Raw genomic sequence first — 23,163 nt, 5'->3', positions numbered from 1 at the left:
TTAAGCACGACTTGCAGGTTGTAGTTGGTATGCTTTTTGGATTATTTTCTCTGTACTACGAATTTCTGTTGGAGTTCTGGATTGTTCGCCATTTCGGAAGTGAAAGATCTTCCCTATTTGGTTCGTGTGATTTTGGTGGGTTTTAGCCCTCACCCTATTCCATTTTTTGCATGTAATACTTCGCTCGTATCTGGCAAATCGGAGCATTATCTTCTGGCAGTTATTACTCGCATTCAAGTCTCTATTATTGTGTGGATTTCATCAACATTTTCTGTGTTTGTGTATGAACAAAATTGTGTTTCGTATCGGTCTCAGATACCTAACTGTGTGTTTCTTGTGTTGCTCATTCATTCCAACACATCACCTATCTTTCATTGTACAGCCGATGTATTCTGTCTACCATACGACCTTCCAACTTAGTTGTACGGCTTTCACACCCATCATACCACCTTCTATTTCCCTATACCACTTGCACAATACATCATTCTGTCTCCATTACGGCATCCATCCTCACCCTACGACCTGGCAATCTTCACCGTATGGCCTAACAATCTTTCACCATATGGCTACCCAATTGCCCCTGTACGACTTGCAATTGTCCACTGTACAACCACTTTATCTTTAGTCATATCGCCTCTTGCAACCACTCACACTTCTCTCTCTTCAACCCACATTGCCGTACGACCCCAGTTCTGGTGTATCCGTACTTCATTGTTTCACACATGACAGAGATCAGGGACCCTATACTTGTTATTGTCGCATCAGGAACATTTTGATAATATCATTCTCATAGAGTTCGAGGCTTGTCCCTTCAGGATTGGGATCATCTTTGATTTGGTTTGGTTTTTACATCACCTTTAGGGTTCACCGACTCCTATGAGGGATACTACATGTGCCCTAACTTGCCTATGCTCCTCGGGGTCTATTGTTGTTGTGGTCTCCTTTAGGAGGGTCCATGGCTGGTTTGCTGAGACCTATGCCCTTCTTGGGTCTAAGGCATCAAGATTGATCCTTCTCCCCTTACCAATATTCTCTTGAACCCATGTCATCTCCTTCTCCCCAAACAAGAGTTGGAGATGTATATCAAAATTGACATTTATAGATAGTTTGTTCACATTACTTGGGTCAATCCCTACGAGGCTATTTATCCAAGGGTGACATTCTAGGCAACACACTTTCTTGAGGTTCAAGTTTTGATCATTATTTCTTTCCTTTGTACCTATTCGACCATTGGTCCCATTCCCTTTGGATCCCTCTTGGTTCCTTCAAAATGGGCTCAAATTGGCTTTGCATTGAAACTGATCATTAGCTTGATAGAGAGAATAGGGTCTGCTAGCTCTTCAACATTAGAGAGCTTAAGCTTGAGCAACATTTCATATTTTGTTGTTCTATCTATTCTTAGATCAAGGGGAGGCTTTTACAATTTTTTAGGGAGTCCTAAGATTTCTCCACATTTAGATTTTTAGATCATAAGCGTCTTGCTCTTTATATCCAGGGAGTCATCAGGCTTTAAGATTACACTAGCGTAGCCCAACTATCGCTCATACGCTGACTATCTTGACTACATGAGCCAAAGTTGCTCAAATTCATCTCTTAGATGTGGAGTCTAAAAAATTGCTACCAAGACCACTTAAGACCACTACTCCTATTGCCATAGCAAAAAGAGGGGTCTCATTTGGAATGGTGCGATGGTGTGACAATCTGTTGATGCGAGTTTTTGTATCACTTACATAACATATTAGTAATTGAATATCCGATATGGAGTATCAAACATACATTTCCTCTCTTGAAAAGTTATTGCTCATGGGATATGAGAATAACTCCAATGTTCCTTACTCTTGTGGATACTCGCTCAGTTTATCGATGTGATTCGTTGGTAATCACGTAGGCAGCCTTACGCTATTCATTCAAGGATGACTTGGGTTTTTGGTGAGATGGTGATGATTTTGTATGAGTGCCAGGTGATGTTGATGGTGATGGTAATGGTGGAGGATGTAGCGCCAAATAATGTTGATTGCACGAGGAGGCGGCGATAATAGTTCTAATGACTTCTACCTTCCTAACTTTCTTAGAGTGAAATTCGACTACCCAACTACTCGCTATTCTGCTCCTACTCCTATGAATGGGAAGGCTAGCAAATGGACAGGGATCGAATCTAATGAAGGCTAACTAGCGGCCCCACCTCCATAGATGCAATGATTCAAAAGAAAATGAACTAGTTTACCACACAAGGTTTCCCAACCAGCTGCTAGGATGCTAGTGGTCTAGTATTGATCCCTATCAAACATCTACCAACATCAGCATAAATTAGCCATCTACTTATACTCTAGCAACATGAAATAAAATTCTACTTTAATTTGAGAGATGAGAAGAAACATGCAATACACCAAAATGATCATGTATATCCACCATGCAAGTCACAACAATGAATAGAGAACAATTTTGATAGTATCTTGGCAACAATCCTCCAACATAACTCTCTCACAAATGTTACCCTAACTATTTGGAAGTAGAAACCATGCAATAATATCAAAGGCTCTTAATCACCATGTAAGTCACAACAATGAGAAAGAAAGCGATTTTGGCATTATCTTATGCAACAATTTTCTCCGACCCTTACAAATGAGAGCAAATGGCCCTATATAGAGGCCAAAATTACAACCAACGGTAGAGATCAAAAGCAAAACCGTTGATCCAGATTGAATCCTAGAAACCCTAATTAGGGTTGCCACCCCACCGGCCAATGAGAAGATGCCACCTCGTCAATGGACCAATGAAAAAAAGTGTAAAAGTGGCAACCAATGAGAAGGCACCAAAATGGCGGCCAATCAGAAATAGACACTTGTCCTAGTCTAGAAGAAAGAGAAATTGCCACTTAAGCTTACATTAAATGATCTTCTAATATGACTCTTCCCTTTTCTTTTGTTCTTTTAGCTAAGGCGATGAACCTAGCTAGCCTTTTGTTGACTTCCTCTATAGGAGGACAAGCTGTGTGCTTTATCTTGAGCTCTGCCGATTTCATCACGTTGTTTGCTGCTTGTAGTGTCTTCTCATGATCCTTCTCATACTCTTTTGCGAATCCAACAAAAGCATTGAGGGAGGAAAGGGTGTTCAAATGTCTCTTCTTGATAGTAACCTTTCCTAGCTCATCCAATCTTGATCCAAGCTTTGCTTCATTGATGTCCTCTTCTCTGATATCTTCAAAATCAAGTGCTGCTCCGATGTCGCTCATCATGGTTGTAATGGAAGTATCAACGCCTGGGCTGTGATGTGCAACCACCTTCTGTTCTTTGCCAAAGGGGATTGTCCTTCCTTTAGTCTATCCTTTACCTGTATCATGTCTACTGTACCGATATTGGTGTCAGTTATTCGCTTCATTTTCGAGAAGAAAGGTGTTTTGGGCATCATATCCTCTTTGTTTTTCTTAGTGTTTGTCGCCTTAGGATTCTTGCTTGTACTAACATCCTCCATCTCATCGCTATTACAGGATGGTAAAGTGGTGGACAATCAGACAAGCAGAACCGAGGGAGGCAATCCTTAGACTAGAACGAAAGAAGGAAGTCAGCTTAAGGACCCCTTTCAACTCTAAATGATTAAAAGTCACCTCTACCTGTATCATGTTTACTGTACCGACATTGGCATCGGTTATTCGCCTCATTTGTGAGAAAAAAGGTGTTTTGGGCATCATATCCTCTTTGTCTTAGTGTTTGTCCCCTTAGGGTTCTTGCTTGTACTAACATCCTCCATCTTGTCGCCCTAGTACGGGATGGTAAAGTGGTGGAGAATGAGTGCAAGAAGAAGCAAGGGAGACAATTCTTAGACTAGAGCGAAAGAAGGAAATCAGCTTAAGGACCCCTTTCAACTCTAAATGATTTGAAATTACTTTTACCAATAGCCGCATCTTCTTTTTGGAATTTAGGATTAGACTTCGAGAATTTCAATCCGTTTGCAAATCTTGAGGTCCTAGCTCTAGGAGAAAATCACAGCCCCTCTTGAAAATCAGAATTTTATCTTCCACAAATTTCGGCTCCCACAAAATTCACCAAGCAAAAGAGTGCAGATCTGTTCTTGCAAAAAAATCATCCAAGGAAAATACCAATCTACCCTTGGAAAAATTTTTCAAGGAAGAAGAAATCCGCCCTTGCAAAAATCGTCCAAGGAAGAAGAAATCTGCCCTTTGCCAAAAATCGCCAAACACCAAAGAGAAATGAGGAGAGAAGAGGAAAAATTTTCCTCTTGTACCCAACTCCACACGCCTTCCCTAGTTGGCCAACTTGGACCTGGAGGGGAAAAAAATCAAAAAATTAAATCATAAATCTGGCCCAACAATAAATGCTTAACCAAAATTAACCGTGCCATGATGAAAATTAAATTTTTTAAAATTGCCAATTGGACCAAAATTGCAAAAAGAAAATAAATAATGCCTTGGAGATGCTAAATGTTTCCATTTAATGATGATTTAGTAATTAATATGTCATTAAAATTGGATTTTGGCTAGCCAAAAGCCATTTCTCAATATTAAATTACCAATTTCATTAAAGGCAAAAAAGTTTTCAAGGCAACTTCAATCCATTAAAGCCAATTTTTTGCAATTTAATTCAAATCGATTTTGCTATGCCATTTAAATTTTTTGACAAAAATAAAATCATTTCTAGAGTCTAAAATCGATTTTGCAATTTGACTTCATCTCCACAAAATTAATTTTTTCACCAAAGAAAAATTTAAGATTTTCCAAAATTCAAATCTAACAAAATTTCACCTTTTGAAAATTATCCAAATTTACATAGTTATATCCAATTTTTCAAAAGAAATCGCTTAAGTACAAAATTTACAATTTTATCCTACCAAGTGTTGCTCTTTGAAATTTTGTCTGGCCTAAGGATGAAATTGGTTGTTCTGGAAAGTCAAGTTGGAACTGGGTGGAGATAAAATAAACCTCTCCCCACTGGCCTGAAGGTTTCCATGGCTTAAAAAATCTCAAAAAATCAAATAAAAAATTGTTGGACAATCCAAAAATTTGCCAAGGCGATTAAAAAAAAGGGGGCCCCCATAGTTTTGGGGCGATGGTGTGAGAACCTCACAACACAATCTCACAATGGTGCTTCCATGTGTTGATCCAAAGGTATTAGATGGGTTCTTACAAGTGATGAGATGTTTTTAAGGGAGGAGGTTTCCATACTTTGCACACACTTGACTTCACAAAATTTCATGGCCCAACATTGAGTATGCCACTGATGAGATTGGATAGTGTTATTGGCACAAAAAGGTCCTATCAGGTGGTGGACATGGCATGGGAGGGATACACCATATTTGACGTGCTTGCCTCTTGCCTCATTGCACAAGTTGCTAATTCTTCTGCTATAGAGAATAATTGGTCTATAAATGCCTTTATCCACTCTCTCGAGAGGATAAGACTTACCTATAGACAAGCAGAGAAGCTAGTGGCCATGCATAGTGCTCTTTAACTTCAGGATTGTTAGACTCTTGAGTATAACCAGACTCCAGCTTTACAGTGGGATGCTGATCCTGAAAGTGTGGCCCATGTTGAGGAGGAGGCACCACCAGGATTGGTTGGGATTTTGTTGGATGAGGATGCACTTGTAGTGGAGCATGATAGTGGAAATGACTCAGATGACTCCAATCTTGATACAATGTTGGCAGAAGTAGAATAGGAGCAGCAGTAAGCCTTGCTTTTGTGTATTTTGATTTTTATATTGAACATGAAACTATATGCAAGCACTTAATCCTTTGGGCATTTTGTATGTTAATGTTAAACTTATTTTATTATCATTACATGCATATTGACAATAAATTTCGAACTATGAATGCATATAGAGTATTGAATCAGTTAAAACTTGATTATGTTTTTGTATTGAAACAATGAAATGTTGTATGTTGAGGTTCTATGATGTTTAAATGACATGCTTTATCCATACTTTCATATGAATGTAACGTATATCTGTAAATTTCCCTATATTTTTTATGGTCCCCGTCCTGGAAACTTACACATTACATCTGTTTGGTGAAATATCATTGGAAGGTTTATACTTTGCTGCATCTTTCATGGGATGAAATGCCTACTACATTACAGATGAAATTCGTATTAATAATTTCATAGTATATGATCTGTGCTTTAAAATGTTCATACATTATTTTGACAATAAGTTTGCTTCTGTACACTTCATTTCTTGCAGGTGTTCTATTTGGCCATCAAGTTTGTTCCTATCTGAGTTCATACTCTCCCATCCACAGATTTTTTCCAGTAGATGTTGTTTTGAGGTAGCAACCTATTATGAAAACAAACTTTGAATGGTGTATAAATTAAATAGGATGATCTCTATTTATTTCTCTTGCATGCATGTACCATTTATTATATGCATTAACTTATCACTCTACATAAAATGAAAAAGCACATGATGAGATCCCTTTGTTGTTATTGAATTACATTGTATATCAATCATTTTCAAGTGTGAAAGGACCTGAAATCATGCAAAGAGGGATCCATCAACTTTTCTGCCATAAAAAGTTTAAAAAAGGCACATACAACAATATTTTGTAACCACAGGGGCTTTAAGTGGTTAGGGAACAATTATTTTGAAAATCCTAGAGTTGAGCATATATATATTTCATTCAAATTAGAAAGTGCTTAGATTTATGGCTCACTGCTTCATTTATGTTTTGTATGCTATTATTAGGCAACTTATTGAATATGTAAAACAGTACAAGAATGCCTGCAGCGTGCCCCCTCCCCCTCAAGGCAATTGCTAGGAAAGTTAATAGAGATGCAAAGTTGAAAGCTGAATGGTTTGATAGAGGCAAATGAGCTTGGATGGGGAACTGAAGTATGATCACAAGAAAGCTGGAGTGGAAGAACTACTTGGGATCACCTCAGTTCTCTAAACTTTCAATCCAATAATATCTGGAGCAATTTATAGGCTAGACAATCTTTAGACAGCAATGCGCAAGAGTTTTTATTCCTTGGTTAATTATATTCAAGAGAAGGCAACATAGATTCAGAGGCCTGGAGGATCAGGAACCTAGTTGTGGAGTATGCAGCTGCTTTGGAGTTTCCCTGAATTAAGTTTTGCTATATCCCCACATTAGCACAATTAAGTGACCAATTGATCATCCAGTGATAACTTATTCAAAGTTACAATTTATAACTTTGGTGTCAGGTCAACAAAGGGGTATAATTCTAACCCACATGGAGATGAGGGATAAAGTCAAGGAGAGAAGGCGTGGAACTAAAGCACCAAATGATCTAGGTTTGGAGATTGAAAGGCATAGAACTTCTGCTAATCACAACTACGATGGGTTTACTTCTTGCAAAATGAAATGAGAGAAACTGTCTTATATTCCCATGGTCCAAAGTTCCCACAAATCAGTTTACTTGGAATTATGAGAAGAAAGTAGTTGCCATGATGTGAATCATGATTCATGATGCATGTGCGTTGGAGGATTTTAAGTCCCAGATGCTTACTCAAATGGTGGATCCATGTTCTATGTCATGTATTGTAATGCCCCCATTTTGAGCAAGCAATAGAGTCAATGAATTTAGCCCATCACTGGGTACTTTTAGGCTATACTAGTGATTAGAGGACCTTGTTGTGGGTTTTGGCTTTGTTCTGAGGGACTTACTATTTATAGTAAGTCGATGGATGATTCCAATAATCTCAGAGGATCTACAGGAGTTATATGATGCTTTCAGATGTTATTTCTCACTTTTGGATTGGGCTTCAAGCTTCTTGGAGGGTGTGTCTATTTTTAGAAAGTCACCTAGTTGGGATCATACATCATATTTCATTGTCATGATCACTCCTGGCCGGTCAGATATCACTTCCGGTGTGGTTGGGCCATTTTCACAAAGTCAGATGCGATATTGTTTATAATTTAATCATGTGCACTAAGGTTGCTATTTCTAATGAAACTGTTAAATGAGTACCTTAGTGTTATAGCTCGTTGGAATCGGGATGAGAAGTATTGAATCGTTTGCACATAAAAACAAGGACCTTGTGTTGCAAAATATCATTATATTAATGTAAAGGTCACATTTGGAATAATGGGGGAGTTAAAATTACTAAATTGACTTTATTATATGTCAACTTTTATAACTTAAAGTGCTCTTGGGGGGAAATATGATAAAATTCAAACTTGGCAACAGTTAAAGTGCTCTTGGGGGGAAATATAATAAAATTCAAACTTTGCAACCAAAGAGTTATGTGAGGTGTGTGCTAGAAGATACAAGCTCAATTTGCATTTGAGAATTATAGATGTATTCAATCTATGCATGTTATTAGTTCTTGCCCACGGCAGGATAACTAATGCATCCATTGGATACATATAAGCAATAAATCTTAACCAATATCATTGGAGAATGTTTTCACCATATATATGGTATCTATAATTTATAAATATTTTTGAAATCATAAAACAATTAATTATCTCTGTTTCTATTGGCATAGAACAAAATAGGTAAGGAATTTTTTTTTTAATTAACAATAAATTAATAAATTCAAAACTTTATACATCATCCGTAAATTAAAACTATTAAATGGAAGGTTTAGAAACGACAAAGAAATGATCTGACATCAATGTCAACATATTTGTTAGCTCTAATGTTTCTTACTTTTAACAGTGCATGCCATTTTCAAATTGTGAGACCGCCCAAATTCAAAAGTAGAATGTTACAACACTGAAATTTCTCACTAGTTTCTCTGTGCAAATCTCTTCAATGTTCCCAACTTCCGTCCATTTTTAAATAATCGGCTACAAATTTGAAAGCATGAAATATATTAATTATACAGATATGGTCACATTTTATAGATCTTGATTACAATTTAATTAAAAAATCCTTAGTGCTTGGGCATGTAGTGGGAAAATGGGAAGTAGACCAAACACTCCTCACACCTAGACCAAATAAAGGGAAAGTAAGTAGAGAAACATCTTATTGATCCCTTGCAATTTGGTCTTGTACCAATTGTGTTATCAAGTACGCAATTTGACTTCACTTTAAAATATGCTATTTTTTAAGGATAGGGACCAGACGCCTCCCACATTTTTTATGAAAATTTGAGGGAAGTAGACAATGCAAAATTCTTCCATATTTTCATACTGTTAAAAAGTGTATTTTATCTGAACCTGACCAAAAACAACTTGGATGAAAGAGTACCACAATCACTAGGACAGCTCACGAGCTTTGAGGTCATTGACTTATCCTTCAGTAAACTATCATGGCCAGTCCCACCCTCTATTGCAAAACTCAAGATGCTCCACCTCTTAAATTTTTCGTACAACAACTTGAACCGACCATTTCCCAACCAACGAGCTTTATAGAAACCTTAGCGAAACATTATTTTTGAGAAATCCTAGACTATGTGCAGCCTCTGGCCGTTTGAATTTACCAAATTGCACAAGCTTTGCAGAGATTCTTTCAAATGGGTTTAACAAGAAAGTTATCATGGCTCTTTTAATTGGCGCATTTTTCTCATTGCGCTGCATTGTGGGCGCATTTTACATCTTCAGAAAGACCAAAAGACTGCCATTCACGAATAGGTAACCATATAATGCTGCCAAAATGCAGATGGGCCATTGTGTTCTTCCTAGAGCATAGAAACGAGGGACCTTCCAACAGAATCATATAACCTTTTGGCCATTTTATGCTGCAAATATCTGAGCGACTGCTTCTGTCAATCAGCCAGGAAGATAACGAATTAACCTCTAGTTTGCAGGCTACATGATTTACTGGCCCGAATATAATATGCCACAAGTATGCTCCTCCTTGCTTTTGATTTCTCCGCAAATGACTCTGCATCACCATTTCCACTTCTAGATGTGGAGTTGAATGATTCATTCGCTGCAAATTTGGCAGAAATCGGGGCTAAGATAGAGGAATTTAAGAAATTGATATTTCTGGCTGCTGCAACTGGCCAATTTTAACTTAGCGCTAATTACATGTTACTTAAAAATTAGGAATAGAGATGTGAACTAAATAAGGGTTCCAACTTGCAAATGATCGAGCAGGAAAAGATAGAAGGCATGAGTGTATGAAATGAGGAGTTGCCAGGTGTACGATGCATAAAAGGCAAGTTAGGTTAGCTGTATCATCGTTGGAAAGAGCTATTAGGCAAGCATGTAGGATGACAAATTTTAGGTGGGAAGGGAAACTTTGGGAGGAAAAGCTCCCACTATAAAGCCTATATTTCAATTTCGTGCTTTTGATTTTAATTAGGAATATTAAATGATATTGTATATTTTTATTACTTGTTTTATTATTTTTTCAATTTTGTTGTTTGTCTTAATTGTTTTCTTATTCATCATCACGTACAAATTCAGCGTCAGCAAATTTATAAATTTAATTAGATGTGTTGAATTGACATTGTCTAAATAATATTAAGTTTATTTTTAAAATTATATATTGTACTCAAATTGGGGAGGTCATAACCACAAGACCTTATCTGATTCCAAAAAATTAAACAATATATAATATTTGTATATGTTTGAATCATGAAAACATGTTATTGAGCATTTCTATATATATATATGTATGTATGTATGTATGTATACAGCTAAAGATTTAATTTAATTTAATTTTATAAGTTAACTCTTACCCTCTATCTTCATAGTAATAATTCTTTATATATGTTTTACAATTGCTATTTTTTCTACGTGGGAAAGTCAAAGTTTTTCTCTGTGTCACTACTAATGCAATTGGGATATAAATTATTTCAAGCTTGATAGGGCATTTCCATTGAGTGTAATATGATTGTTCACAAGGCGCACAACCATTGAGTAAACAAATAAAAATCACAATCTAGCTCATTCTGACAGAGAAACCCTGCCAAGAGATATTATCCAACCCAAAGATTTCAAGAAATAAAGTTCCCTTTCATACAACAATGACAACAAATATATTAAACCTTGCATCATGAATAATGTTCTAACATGCATGTTAATTTTTTAAATAAAAGGAATTACAAAATGTTTTTCAATTTACCCATAGTATACAAGTTGAGGCATTTTCATGTTCAACATTGGTGATTTCTCATCACTGATTTCAGTATCTCAACATTATGTTCAAGGTTTTCCTACTCACAAACCCCCCTAAAGACTCCAATATAGAAAATAGTTCACTCCCACATGCAGTTTTCCTTTTCAACACAAAACTTTTCTTTGCTTACAGGTGGGTTGCATATTCATGTTTCTGGACATGTGGCAAAAATTGGAAGCACAAACAGGCCACCTGGACCGCAGAACAAAATACCTCAAAGAATTGTGCTTCTCTTCACTCCCACTATATGCACTCATTATATTAACTTGTTTATTGCATTTATGTATTCACATATTTCCAACATCCTCACAACCGTAAATTCAACCTTCTCAAATTCAAATCTTCGATATTAATATTTAGTTGACTCCTGAAATCTTCATGTCTAAGCATTGGCTAAACACAATTTTTTATTCATTAATAATACCTTTTATATATAGAACATTAATATATATATTTTATACATTCAAGATTTCAAAGTTGTATCCATATGTCATCCTGTAACACAGTTCAATTAACAAAATGAAATGAATTTGCTCGGATCCAAGGGTCAACGTGAGGATCTAGCATGAATCCGTGGCAATACAAGGCACAAAAACATAAAATCATGAATGTGAATGTGCTGATTTTCTTTATAATCATGAAAATAGATCAATTATCTAGTATACTAGATTCATAGATGCATACTAGAATCACATATTCATACTATGCAATGATTTAGTTTTAGAATTATGTATATTTCTCTTATTTTTTAGTATATATAAATTTGTAATGCATATATATATATATATTTATATGTTTATATACACAAATCCTCCATGGATCATTATTGGGAAAAAAAAAATCCCGTATCCATGGATCCGATTTGCATACCCGAATTGGATTCGTTTCACGAATTGGCAACTAAGAAAATATCAACTTGGATGTCTGTTAACCAATATGTGGCTGGCTATTGTTATTCCTGGCCGAACATCGGTCATGGGTGTTGGTAACTGTCAAAGATGATTTACGCTGCACTTTTACTTTTCTAAATTGTTACCAAGTCATTAAAATGTTTGATGGTGGCCTTATTTGGAGGTAGAGCTCAAACCCAAAAAGTTCAATACGAGATAAACATACAACAGGGGTTTGTTTCGAGAATCTCTTGAACTTCTTTTGAAAATTACTCAAATGAAACTTCATTAGGCTTGCACCGAAGTTTAATGTCTGAAAATGATTTTGCATTCCTGAGATTTTTTAGTTCCTTGGAATATTTTGGAATATCTGTGCCTTGATGAAGCACCTTGAGCAGGATGCTAGAAGTATTTCTTTAATCTGATTTGATGTTGTTATTTTAATGGTATAACTTCTGATCTTCTATTTTACGTTGTTTCTGTTAATGAATTGATGCATGTAGCTGCTTGGAAAGGTTGCCTAACTTGAGGCCCATAGTTCTTGATAGCATCATTATTACCAACTTATCATTGCAAATGCCTAATAATAAGAGTTGATCATGAATCTGTGATGAACTTGATAAAGAGATTATGCAAAGATTAAGGAAATGCGATTTTTACTGTCAACTTAAATAGCTGCAGGGATGTCATGACAATTGCATGCCACTTATTATCCCTTGTATTTGAGTGTCAACTGTTGTATAGTTGATTTTTGTGGATAGATGCCATTCAATAGATGGTTTTCATATGTTTGTGATGAAATCCCAATGACCTAGAATGCCTATAAATATCCCCAAATTTTCCATATATATGAGATGGATTAATGATCTTCCAACATCTTGATAAGTGAGTAGGCTGGAGGTTTTGATAAGTCAACGCAATTTACATTAACTTCGTAAACCTAAGGGCATAGTTTTTGCTAAGACTACAATGTGTTTCAATTGTGTATATATCATAGATCTACGACTCGCCTGAACTCATAGAGTCTAGGGTTGGGCAAGTTGTCCTAGGTTTAATATGATGGGACTCGAGCCTGCTGAATATGGGCAGACCTGTAAGGTCTACCAGACTTGCCGAACATGGCGAATCCCAAGCCCTGGACCATACCATGTACCCAACACTTAAAAAGTGACCAAAAAAAAACAATTTTGCCTTAATCAAAAACTGATTATATGTCTTCTCAACCCTAAAAACACATTCCTATTGTTCTCAAGCATACAAATAGAGAAAGAGCGATTTGGATAAAAATAATGTGGCATTGAAGAGAATCAACAAATCGATTGAAGAGAAGATACTGATAGTGGATCATTTGGACAGGTTAAGTAGTTTGCATTCATTCATTCAGAGGAGTTTAAGAAGGATTTGGAGGCCTCTATTCATTTGGAGCTGCATTTTGAATTTTCAGACCAAATTTGAAGAGTTAAGTTAGAATTTTATGTTTTTGCGTTATTCTAATTTTTAATTTCTATTTTATTGTACATTTTAACTTTTTTATTTCATTTTAGGTTAATGGACAGAACAAGAAATCCTAGGCATCCAACAATCAAATCTTAGTCATTTTTTTGTTTTTCCTTAATTCTTACACTATAAATCCTAATTGCCCTTATTTTTAATCTTTAATTTTTTAATTTTAATTCGATTAGAAAGTATCCATGCTATTTTTCTTTTCATTTATAACTTAGTGCAAATTTCAATTCATTTACAAATTGATCCAAAATATTAATTTTAAGCATAGTTACCTGAGGCCTAGTTGGAAAGGTTCCTTGCTGGAAACATGCCACCCCTAGACTAAAATAAGTGAAAATGTGTGTTTTTTGCAAAACGAAAAATAATGGTGGTATTAATGGGCTGAAGTATCAACTTGCACACATACCATACCATGATGCTAAACCATGTGGATTACACTGCTTGATGTCGTAAGTTAAGTACAATGTTACCTAGAGGCTTTTGAAGATTAAAAAAAGCGTTAAAAAGGAAGCAAAAGGAAGAAATGACGAACATTGGTGGAGAGGGTTCTTCAGTTCCTCTCTTTTCCACATCTATGGGAAGTGTGAGTGTGACCATTGGACCTTAGATTCATCAAAACAAATGATTCCATTTAGATTCAACTTTTGCTCCACGGACATGTTTAGAATTCCAACCATCACTTGAGAGCATTGGATGGAATATGGGGAAGCATGACACTGCAAGACATACAATTGAAGTCGTTGGCTCTACAACACCATTCCATTTCATGTAGCTAGGTGTTCGTGTTTTCTAAAATAAGGAAATTTCATTTTTCTATCTTTTGAATCTTTAAAAAAAAGGTATGTAACATTAAAAATCTTAAATTTTCTTTTTAGATGGAGGGATCAGATCTTTGAGGCAACCCAACAGAGGCACAAAACCTACAAGCTACAAACGAGGAAAGCCACAACATAAACGTTTTAGCAACTCGATATGGGCTCACTCGTGCCGGAAACCTCTTCGGCTAAGAGCCAAGGATAGAGGGGTATCAATTCCACCAAAATTGCTTGGGGCATGATCTCACCTCATCCCTAATGATGTTGGTTCCTTGCACTCGGCAACACTCGATCCCTGCTGGGCTCATTGAGAACCATTCAACTTCACCACCAGATGAAGGGCCCATTTACTAAACAAGTCTGAATTTTTAAAGTTAACACTTCTTTTAAATTAGGTCTATGTATTGGCAAATTATGATAGATGCCATTATTGTAAGTAGTACGTGGTTTAGAGCCTCTAATGATGAGGATATAGAATGTAGTCCATTCAGAAAAATGTAATGTAATGTCATTTGCTAAGGCAAAATATGATTATGAGATAAATAGAAAAAGTAAAATGTAATGTCCCCTTTTTAATCAACCAGGATTACGAGATACTTAACTAAAGTTCTTACAGTTGTAGTGTAATGTAATGTCTCGCATTCTATCTGACAGCCTAATTCATTCCTATTACACCTAGAAACTTGTGCGATGACCAATTTGCTTGTAACTGTATTATATGAAGGCAAGGAGGAGTCCGTACGGTGGAAAGAGGATGGGCATATAGGGAAGGAAGTGGATGGTCGTAAGGGGAAGGAATTGGTCTTGTAGTGCATAGTCGTCAATGATCTCAAGCCCTAGTGTAGAGGGAAGTAATAGTATAAGCACAACATTCGACACTCAGATAAATACCAGTTGCACAGATAATTGCGAATACTAATAATTGCAACCAAGTTAAGAAATGTGTATTCTCAGACAGATGACGCTCTTGATGTGCCAAATCCAAAGCAAAGTAATTCAGAGATGGAATAGGGTGAGGATTGAATCTCACTGGAACTGAATTAGCCAAGTAGGGAAGATCTTTCACTTCTGAAATGACAAACAAATAAGAACTTCAACAGGAATTCGCAATAAGAAATAATCCAAATTGCATACTAACATTTTCCTACATGTTGCATATAAATACCTCTTCAGAGAAAATTCCCGAGGGTTTTCAAAAGAATACTGACATGGCAAACACCTACGAATAATGTTTTAAAATTGGGTCCCTTTATTAAATAATTAAAGGTCCAATTAATATTATTTAAAACTTTGGGATCTTTAATAATTTAAAGTATTTTATTAATATTGGGGACATTACAAATCCTCATTGCCCAAAGATTGCTTGTGGATGTGGAGAGCTATAAGTTCTGGAAACTCCATGCTTCTTCAAGATCACATGAGCATAATTGAATTCAATTGAGAGGAGTAGACCACCACTAGGCCTCCGCTGTGGCACTCTGATATAGACAATGCTATGTCCAAAACGACTAGGATCCCCATAGAAGCCAATTATAACACACATCTTGGCTCCAATCCAAAACCTTCATGGGATCACGCACACCAACCTCCTCTGTCTGGAGTCTCATCAATTAGGTAAATCTTGCTACTTCCATGAGGATGGTTTTGCATCAATACGTATCCTAGTACATCGTACTCCACCACTATTGCTGTACTCTTGTCAGGACTACCATCATACAGGTGAAGAGTGACCATAGCTTTTGTTGCTCCATTGTAATATGAACATCCCTGTCAAATTTCTGTTGTGCTACATTGTCATGTCCGTAGGCACTAGGATCCCAAAGAAGCCAGTCATAACCTACATCGATGCCCAAGTTTACAATTTTCATGTAATTATCTACCTCCTTCGGAATCTTGCAACCCATGTAGATCCTATTATTTTAATTAGGAGGCCCTTTACATGGAGAAATTGCAGTCATGCATGACTTAGGCACAACTGAAGGATTGACTCTATATTCAACCGATTGTGGTTGCTTCGACGAATTATTCATAGCATCTTCATGAAGTTGAGCAACTGCTAGTAGAGAATTTCCATCAAGTTAATCAACGAGTGTTGGTTTGATGAAATTAGTGCACACATCTTCTTCATCGTTTTTGTCATCTTGAAGTTTCAAGTGCTCTACACTTGTAGGCATAGCAACAAATTCTTAGAAATCCTCATGTGACTCTTCATTTTCCTCTTGTGCCAGTATGACTTTATATTGTAGCCACTTATCAATCTCTCGCTTCAGACCATTGTTGAAGAGTTTAGTTGCTAAGATGATAGATAGTTCATTTGCAATTTTATATAATCCTTTATAGATAATCCCCCCTACCATCCTCCAATCACCCAATGTTGCTTGATTTTCTTCAACCTCTCAACTGTGGGAGTTCACATTATTTGTTGCTCCGCCCTAGGAATGAATGTTGTCACCGATGGCCTTGTGCACGTCAAGAGGTTGAGTGTTTCTTTCGCCCATGTGTAGATCCTTTGTTGACTTTTTCTTAGCTCTCTAAGTGCGTTGACCAACCCATTACTCGATGCCATAATTTAAACTCAATACTCGACTGACTGGCAAGATCACTAGCTCTGATACCACCGTAATGTCTCGAATTCTATCCGACAACCTAATTTATTTCTATTACACCTAGAAACTTGTGTGCTGACCAATTTGCTTGTAACTACATTGAATGGAGACAAGGAGGAGGTTGTATGGTGGAAAGATAATGGTCGTACAGGGAAGGAATTGGGTGGTCGTACGTAAAAGGAACTGGATGGTCTTATGTGAAAAGAAATGGACTTGGAGTGCATAATCATTAATAATGTCGAGCCTTAGTGTAGATGGAAGTAATAGTATAGACAAGACATTCGCCACTCGCATAGATAATTGCCAACACCAATAATTGCAATCAAGTTAAGAAATGTCTATTCTCAGACAAAGATGACACTCCATATGTGCCAAATCGAAAGCAAAGTAATCTAGAGACGGAATAGGGTGAGGGTTGAATCCCACCGAAACCATAATAGCCAAGTAGGGAAGATCTTTCACTTCCGAAACAGCGAACAAATTAGAACTCCAACAAGAATTTGCAGTACAAAGAAATAATCCAAATCACATACTAACAACTTCCTACAAGCTGCACATAGATACCCCTTCGGAGAAAACTCTCGAGAGTTTACAAAAGAATGCTGACATGACAAACACCTACAGATAATAAATAAAAATTGGGCCCCTTTATTAAATAATTAAAGGTCCAAATAATATTATTTAAATTTTGGGACTGTTAATTTTTAAAGTATTTTATTAAAATTGGGGACATTACATGTCCCCAATTTTATCTATTTATTTAGCTTTGTGTCCTATTTTATTTTGTTGTGCCCTCTAGATATCATTTAGCACTTTTTGGTTCACACTTACTATTTTTAGTAAGTCACTTGGATGTTTTGCTCATGCTCACTATTTATAGTAAGTCAACAGGGTAATTAGTTGGCATCATATCTATATTTTGAAAATGGATGGATAATTCCTATGAGTTGATGTTGGAAATTATCAGGGGTTTAGTGGTTTAAGTTATATTATTAAACTTAAATCAAGTTTATAAATATTAAATGACTTTATGATATAATGATATAAAGGGGGGTTAAAGTGCATTTAAGTCATTTTCATAAAGTGACTTATAAAATGACAATATAAAGTCACTTTATGTAATAAAGCTCTCCAACATTTTCTGGAATTAAAAGTAATAAATGATTTATCCCACATTGAGCATGGAGGTTCACTTGGAGTTTCAGGAGTCATTATATACAAACCTTGTCTTCCATCAAGAGCATGTTATGAGATTATCAAATTTAAGCTATTTCTCCATTGTTGCAGCTGTGACAGTGAAGGTAAATTCCTAGGACAAGACCGCTAAGGAGTTTCAAGGGTTGGACAGAAACCCTATCTTTTTAGAGAGGTGGATTCGACACAGAATTATCCATTGAGTTTAATCACATAGTTTGGAATAGAGGTTTGATGCATATTGAAGAGCATCGCAAAAGCTTTTCTTCTTGTTGAAAGACTAAGGCGACAGAAGTAGCTTCACTTCCCAGGCATACTACTGGAGCAGGCATAATATATCCAAATAGTGAACTGAAGGGTATGAAGGAGGCCTGCTAACTGCAGTTGAGAATTTAAGTCTGAATGTTTGTACTGCAGTAATTTTTGAACTAATAACTGATTTATCAGCTGCCAGCATTGTTTTCAAAATTATATGGATATGCATATGTCAAATCTGATTCTTATCCAAATCTGAAACAAGTTAGTAGAGAACTGTTTGCATTTACTAGCAGAATTTGACGTCTTTGTCGTTACGATCTACTATAGTAATAGCAGGCACATGACTCAGCAAAGGAACTGTGTTTTGTTTATAATCATAGGAAGCATACAAAATGTTCGTTAAAATGTCCTAGTCTGATTAGTGAATATTACAGAATTATAAGGCTGATCAAGTATTTAACAGAATACCAACGCTTTGTATACGAACTTCAGAATAGTATTTTTTTTCTTATAGGATACAATGCATGTTTGATATGATGTCTATGCAGAATTTATAAATATTTTAGTCTCAGATGATTAATCAAATGTTTGACAGAATGCCGAAGCTACATTTGTGAGATTTATGGTACGATTTAGAGTTTAGAACTGGTAGAGGTTCCTACATGCAGCCACTAATATGTATTCCAATATAATGATTTGAATATAGTGCAGGTTTGGTGATTTTTGATATTGTAGTTTGATTATGCAAATTCATACGACGCCTTTACAGAACTTGTTGTTTCAGATATGACAATTTAAGTATGTAGAAAGGGTTAAGACAACTTTGTTGTATTTTATAGAACAATAATATTATGCAATTATGATGGCTGTGCTCTCAGATGATTGATAATGTATGAAGGCAATCTTTGTGGTCTCTTAGTCTGGACAAACAGAAGACACGATTACTTACGATGGTAAATATACAGTCTGATATATCCTTTATCAATATGCAGGGACCAATAGGTTATTGCTTCCAGAAATATAATTGCTGTTTCTGAAAATTGAACCTTTCACCTGTGCAATATAAATATGTTACGCTGTTTCTGATATTATAATATAAGACGTCAATTGGTTTTGTCTTTTATATAGAGTTATGAACTCATAAAAAGTTAGCCAAAGTGGCAAATACTCGTAGAGTTGATCCGATATGAATTATAGAAACAAGTATATTATTTGATGGTCTTGGAAGAATGATGGAACTGCCATCTTATATCTTATCCTTTGAGATGATAAGACATGTTGCATTAGAAAAGCCTTATGATCCTCTGCAATGACCTTCTATAACAACCATTCACCGTTAACCTTCAATACCAATTATCCTCGTTAGCCACATAATCATTTGTAATGTGTTTTGACTAGTCAATTGATGGGGACGGGTTTGATTGAGTAAAATAAACAATTAACTTAATGAAGTCTTGATCAACACCAAGGTGGTAGAGGTGTAGAAGAAGATATAAGAGCATTATTATAAATTAATACACAGTGATTCTCCAAATATTTAAGTTTATTAATATAATCTTTCATTTATGTTCATCCACAATTAGAGTGTATTAAATATTTAAGTTTATTAATATAATCATTCATTTATGTTCATTAATACACTCTAATTTCTTAAGTTTATTAATATAATCTTTTCACAACTAGCATTTTTTAAGTACCATATGTATATAATATAGTACATACACCCCATCTTCCCTTGCCATTGTCCCTCGACTATCCCAAAATTGAGGCCACTTTGTCCCCCCAACATAGAAACCTGTTCCTCTGTTTCGATGCCCCCCTGCCCCTTAGAGCAATGCAACTATGGTTGAATGTAGCTTCTATTTGATGAGATTATTTGTGTCTTTAGGGTTTATTTATTAAAGGGTGCATGAAACAATTTTTGAATCGTTAAAAATCTTTGAATTTATCGGGTTTTTTTACTGAGTCTTTGCCAAGCTTTTGCTAAGTGTGCACACTGAGTTTGAGTTCAGTCCAGGTCTTGTAGCAATGGTATATATATCTTGCTTAAAATCTACGATGTGTAACATTTGTTGGTTGTTGATATTCACATAGCTCAATGGAGGTTGATTCTTAGATAAAAGGGTGTTAGCATGAATGCTCATTGGGGAAATATCCTGAGCATTGGAGAGTATTGATATGTTGCAGTCATGACTGTGTTTGTCATTGATGTCAACATAGCATTTTTTTTGTAAAGATTGGCAGAGCAATAGACATAGATCTTGATGGTACAGACAATGGTTTGATTGTTTGGTCATGCACATTTATGGACATGTACAATACAGTGTCTTGATGACGTGGTTAAGTGCGCAAAGTCTAAGTCAATGGCGTACAAAAGTTCTACCTGATTTACAAAGAGCAGTTCAGAGATAGAGTATTAGTAAAGCAATTCCTGATGATTGTTGGCTATCTTACATCCCATATGTAATGAAGAGATGCCCAGTCAGGTAGTGATAGAAGATAGTTAGATGACGAGGTCAGCGAGTGCGCAAGCTGTACTATTGCACGGGTGAAGTTTTGTATAGACTATGAGCTGATAGTGCTATTGTAATTATAACTAAATGAATTATCTTATTTTAATTAATTGGGAAAGCCTCAAGGCCGACTCAATGAATTATTATGAAGATACGGTATAAAGGAAAGATGTTTTCCTTGTTTGTATGTGTCTGTTCAAGTATTGTGATCGTTGTTCAAGTGCAAAGTGCGAAAAGGAGCAGAGTGCTTATTGAATGCGTGTTAGAGATCGAAGGGATTATTGGATGCAAGATTCAAGATCTGGTTACAAGATCTGAAGGAGCAGAGGTTTGATTGGCAGGACAAAGATAGAGGAAGGAAGTGCATTTCAGCTCTATTATTCTCCAAGTAATAATACATAGATCATTTGGACAGCGGTTTCATTGGTGTTGCCCTTGAAGCTGTTTGGGCAGTGGGTCCAATTGTCTTCTACAATTCCTAACAGGGATTCAAAATCTCCTAACAGGGACTCATATGTACTAAAAGTTGTAACAAACTCCTAACAGGGTCTATCCTTTAGCAAGGAATATTTATATTAGTACATCATCTTGTGGGTACCATCCCCATCAGGGTTATCCCTTTGATCAAAGGTTTCCCTAGTTAACATATCTAGTGTCATTGTGTGAGTATCTTGTTGTGGTTTCAGTTTACATTACTCATATGGTTAAAGATTGTATAAGATTGTTAATTGTGATACCCTTCAGTTATATCGGTGGACTATATATATTCTAACAAAGGGTAGATGATAAGAATTGACTTAGTGATGGTAGACCATGAAAGGTTCTTGTTCTTATTGTTTAATGGAGATGTGATTATCATGATGAGATTTGATAGAAAAATTTGTGTTGTGTGTGTGTGCGTGTTTGAGAGAGAGAGATGATCCCCGTCCCTTTTCTATTCCCCTTACTCCACCTCAAATTGAAGAAGAGTATGTTGCCGTTGATACCAATATTACTACGAATGAGACTCGTTGCATTATGAAGCTCAATTTTTGAGTAAGTTTAAATTTTAAAAAGACCTACACATAGAGCTCACATATTTCTCAATTTAGTTTTGACACTCTCTCTTTCTCCATTACCCATGACCCACCTCAATTTGAATAAGAATACTAGCATTCACATCAATATTTGTAGTGTACCAACAATGAGGGAGAGTATGTCGTATGATAGTTTGATCTTTTCTGTGCCAAATTCCCACTCGCCAACTTGTATAGATTGTTACTCTTGTACAGTCGAATCACTCTTTTATATTTGTACCATCAAATTGATTTGCACAACAAGGCATACAATCGATGGGATTCTTCAGTGTCACACAGTGTTGCCCTACAATGCTTCTCTCAGTCCCCTCTTTACGATGCAAACCAGACTTTCAGTACAAAGTTATTGGTTGTACTATATTTTCCCTAGCATATAGAGGATAGTGCCATATGGTCGTGATATGTCCTCCATGTGTGTATGGTGTAATTTGGGCAGTGCTCATATGGGTGACACCGTATTGTGATTTCAATTTCCTGACTAAGTCTCAACCTCTAGATTGCCAATGGAAGTATGGCCTTGACTACAATTTTGTTGATGCATGTTGTTATTTGAGTTGATGGGCCTAAGTTATAAATATTCATTGGTGAGTACGTAATAGAGATTGGATGCCACAAGAATGATAAAGTATTATGCCAAAGAGAACTCCAAATTCAGCAAAGATATTGTTCTAGATTTGCTAGATCTAGAACCAAGCAAGTAGGTAGGATAGGGTGAGGGATCCCATCGAATGTGCAATTAGCCAAATAGTGAAATTTTTTCACTTCCGAAATGGAAAACAGAGCAGAACTCGAAGTGGGGAATTCACAATACATTAAAATAGTTCAAGTCACATGAGAAATAGATCCTACAAACTGATTATAAATACCCCTACGTGGGAAACTCCTAGAAATTCTTGAGGGTGCACATTAGTGCTGACACAACAACACATACACCTACTGTAAACATAAAAGATGGGCCCGAGGTATACATAAATCAACGAGGACCCCAAATACAAGTAATGTTTTTTTTTTTCAATTGAGGACCCCATACTTATTAATTAAAGTAATCAATTAAAGGTCCTTTTATTATATCATGTAAAATTTGGGACCATTTAATTAGTTCATTAAATTAAGTTATTACATTAAAAATTTGGGGAGATCACAAATCCTCGCCACCCAAAGATAGCTTATGCTCAAGCAATCTATCGTTAGACTAATGTTGTCAGCTCCAAGGTCCCAAACCAACCATATAAACGAGAGGAGTGAAATGCCATCAAAC

The 23,163-nt window shown here is 36.1% G+C and overlaps 1 protein-coding gene across 2 annotated transcripts in view; it reads left to right on the top strand.

Moving 5' to 3' along the window:
- Window positions 1-23,163, top strand: part of LOC149578701 (S-adenosyl-L-methionine-dependent methyltransferases superfamily protein) — a 205,254-nt gene that overhangs the window by 106,343 nt on the left and 75,748 nt on the right. For both annotated transcript variants that reach the window (XM_089831198.1, XM_089831207.1), the window contains exon 5: window positions 6,195-6,279. In XM_089831198.1, the coding sequence (XP_089687324.1) occupies window positions 6,195-6,279 (85 nt within the window). The remainder of the gene's footprint in view (window positions 1-6,194; window positions 6,280-23,163) is intronic.

The sequence above is a fragment of the Cupressus sempervirens genome, chromosome 1 (assembly GCF_028749045.1).
Source record: "Cupressus sempervirens isolate cs-2001-9-10 chromosome 1, ASM2874904v1, whole genome shotgun sequence".
In the NCBI taxonomy this organism is placed as follows: Eukaryota; Viridiplantae; Streptophyta; class Pinopsida; order Cupressales; family Cupressaceae; genus Cupressus; species Cupressus sempervirens.
The sequence above is the reverse complement of the archived record's forward strand: the minus strand, read 5'-3'. Positions and strand labels throughout refer to the sequence as shown.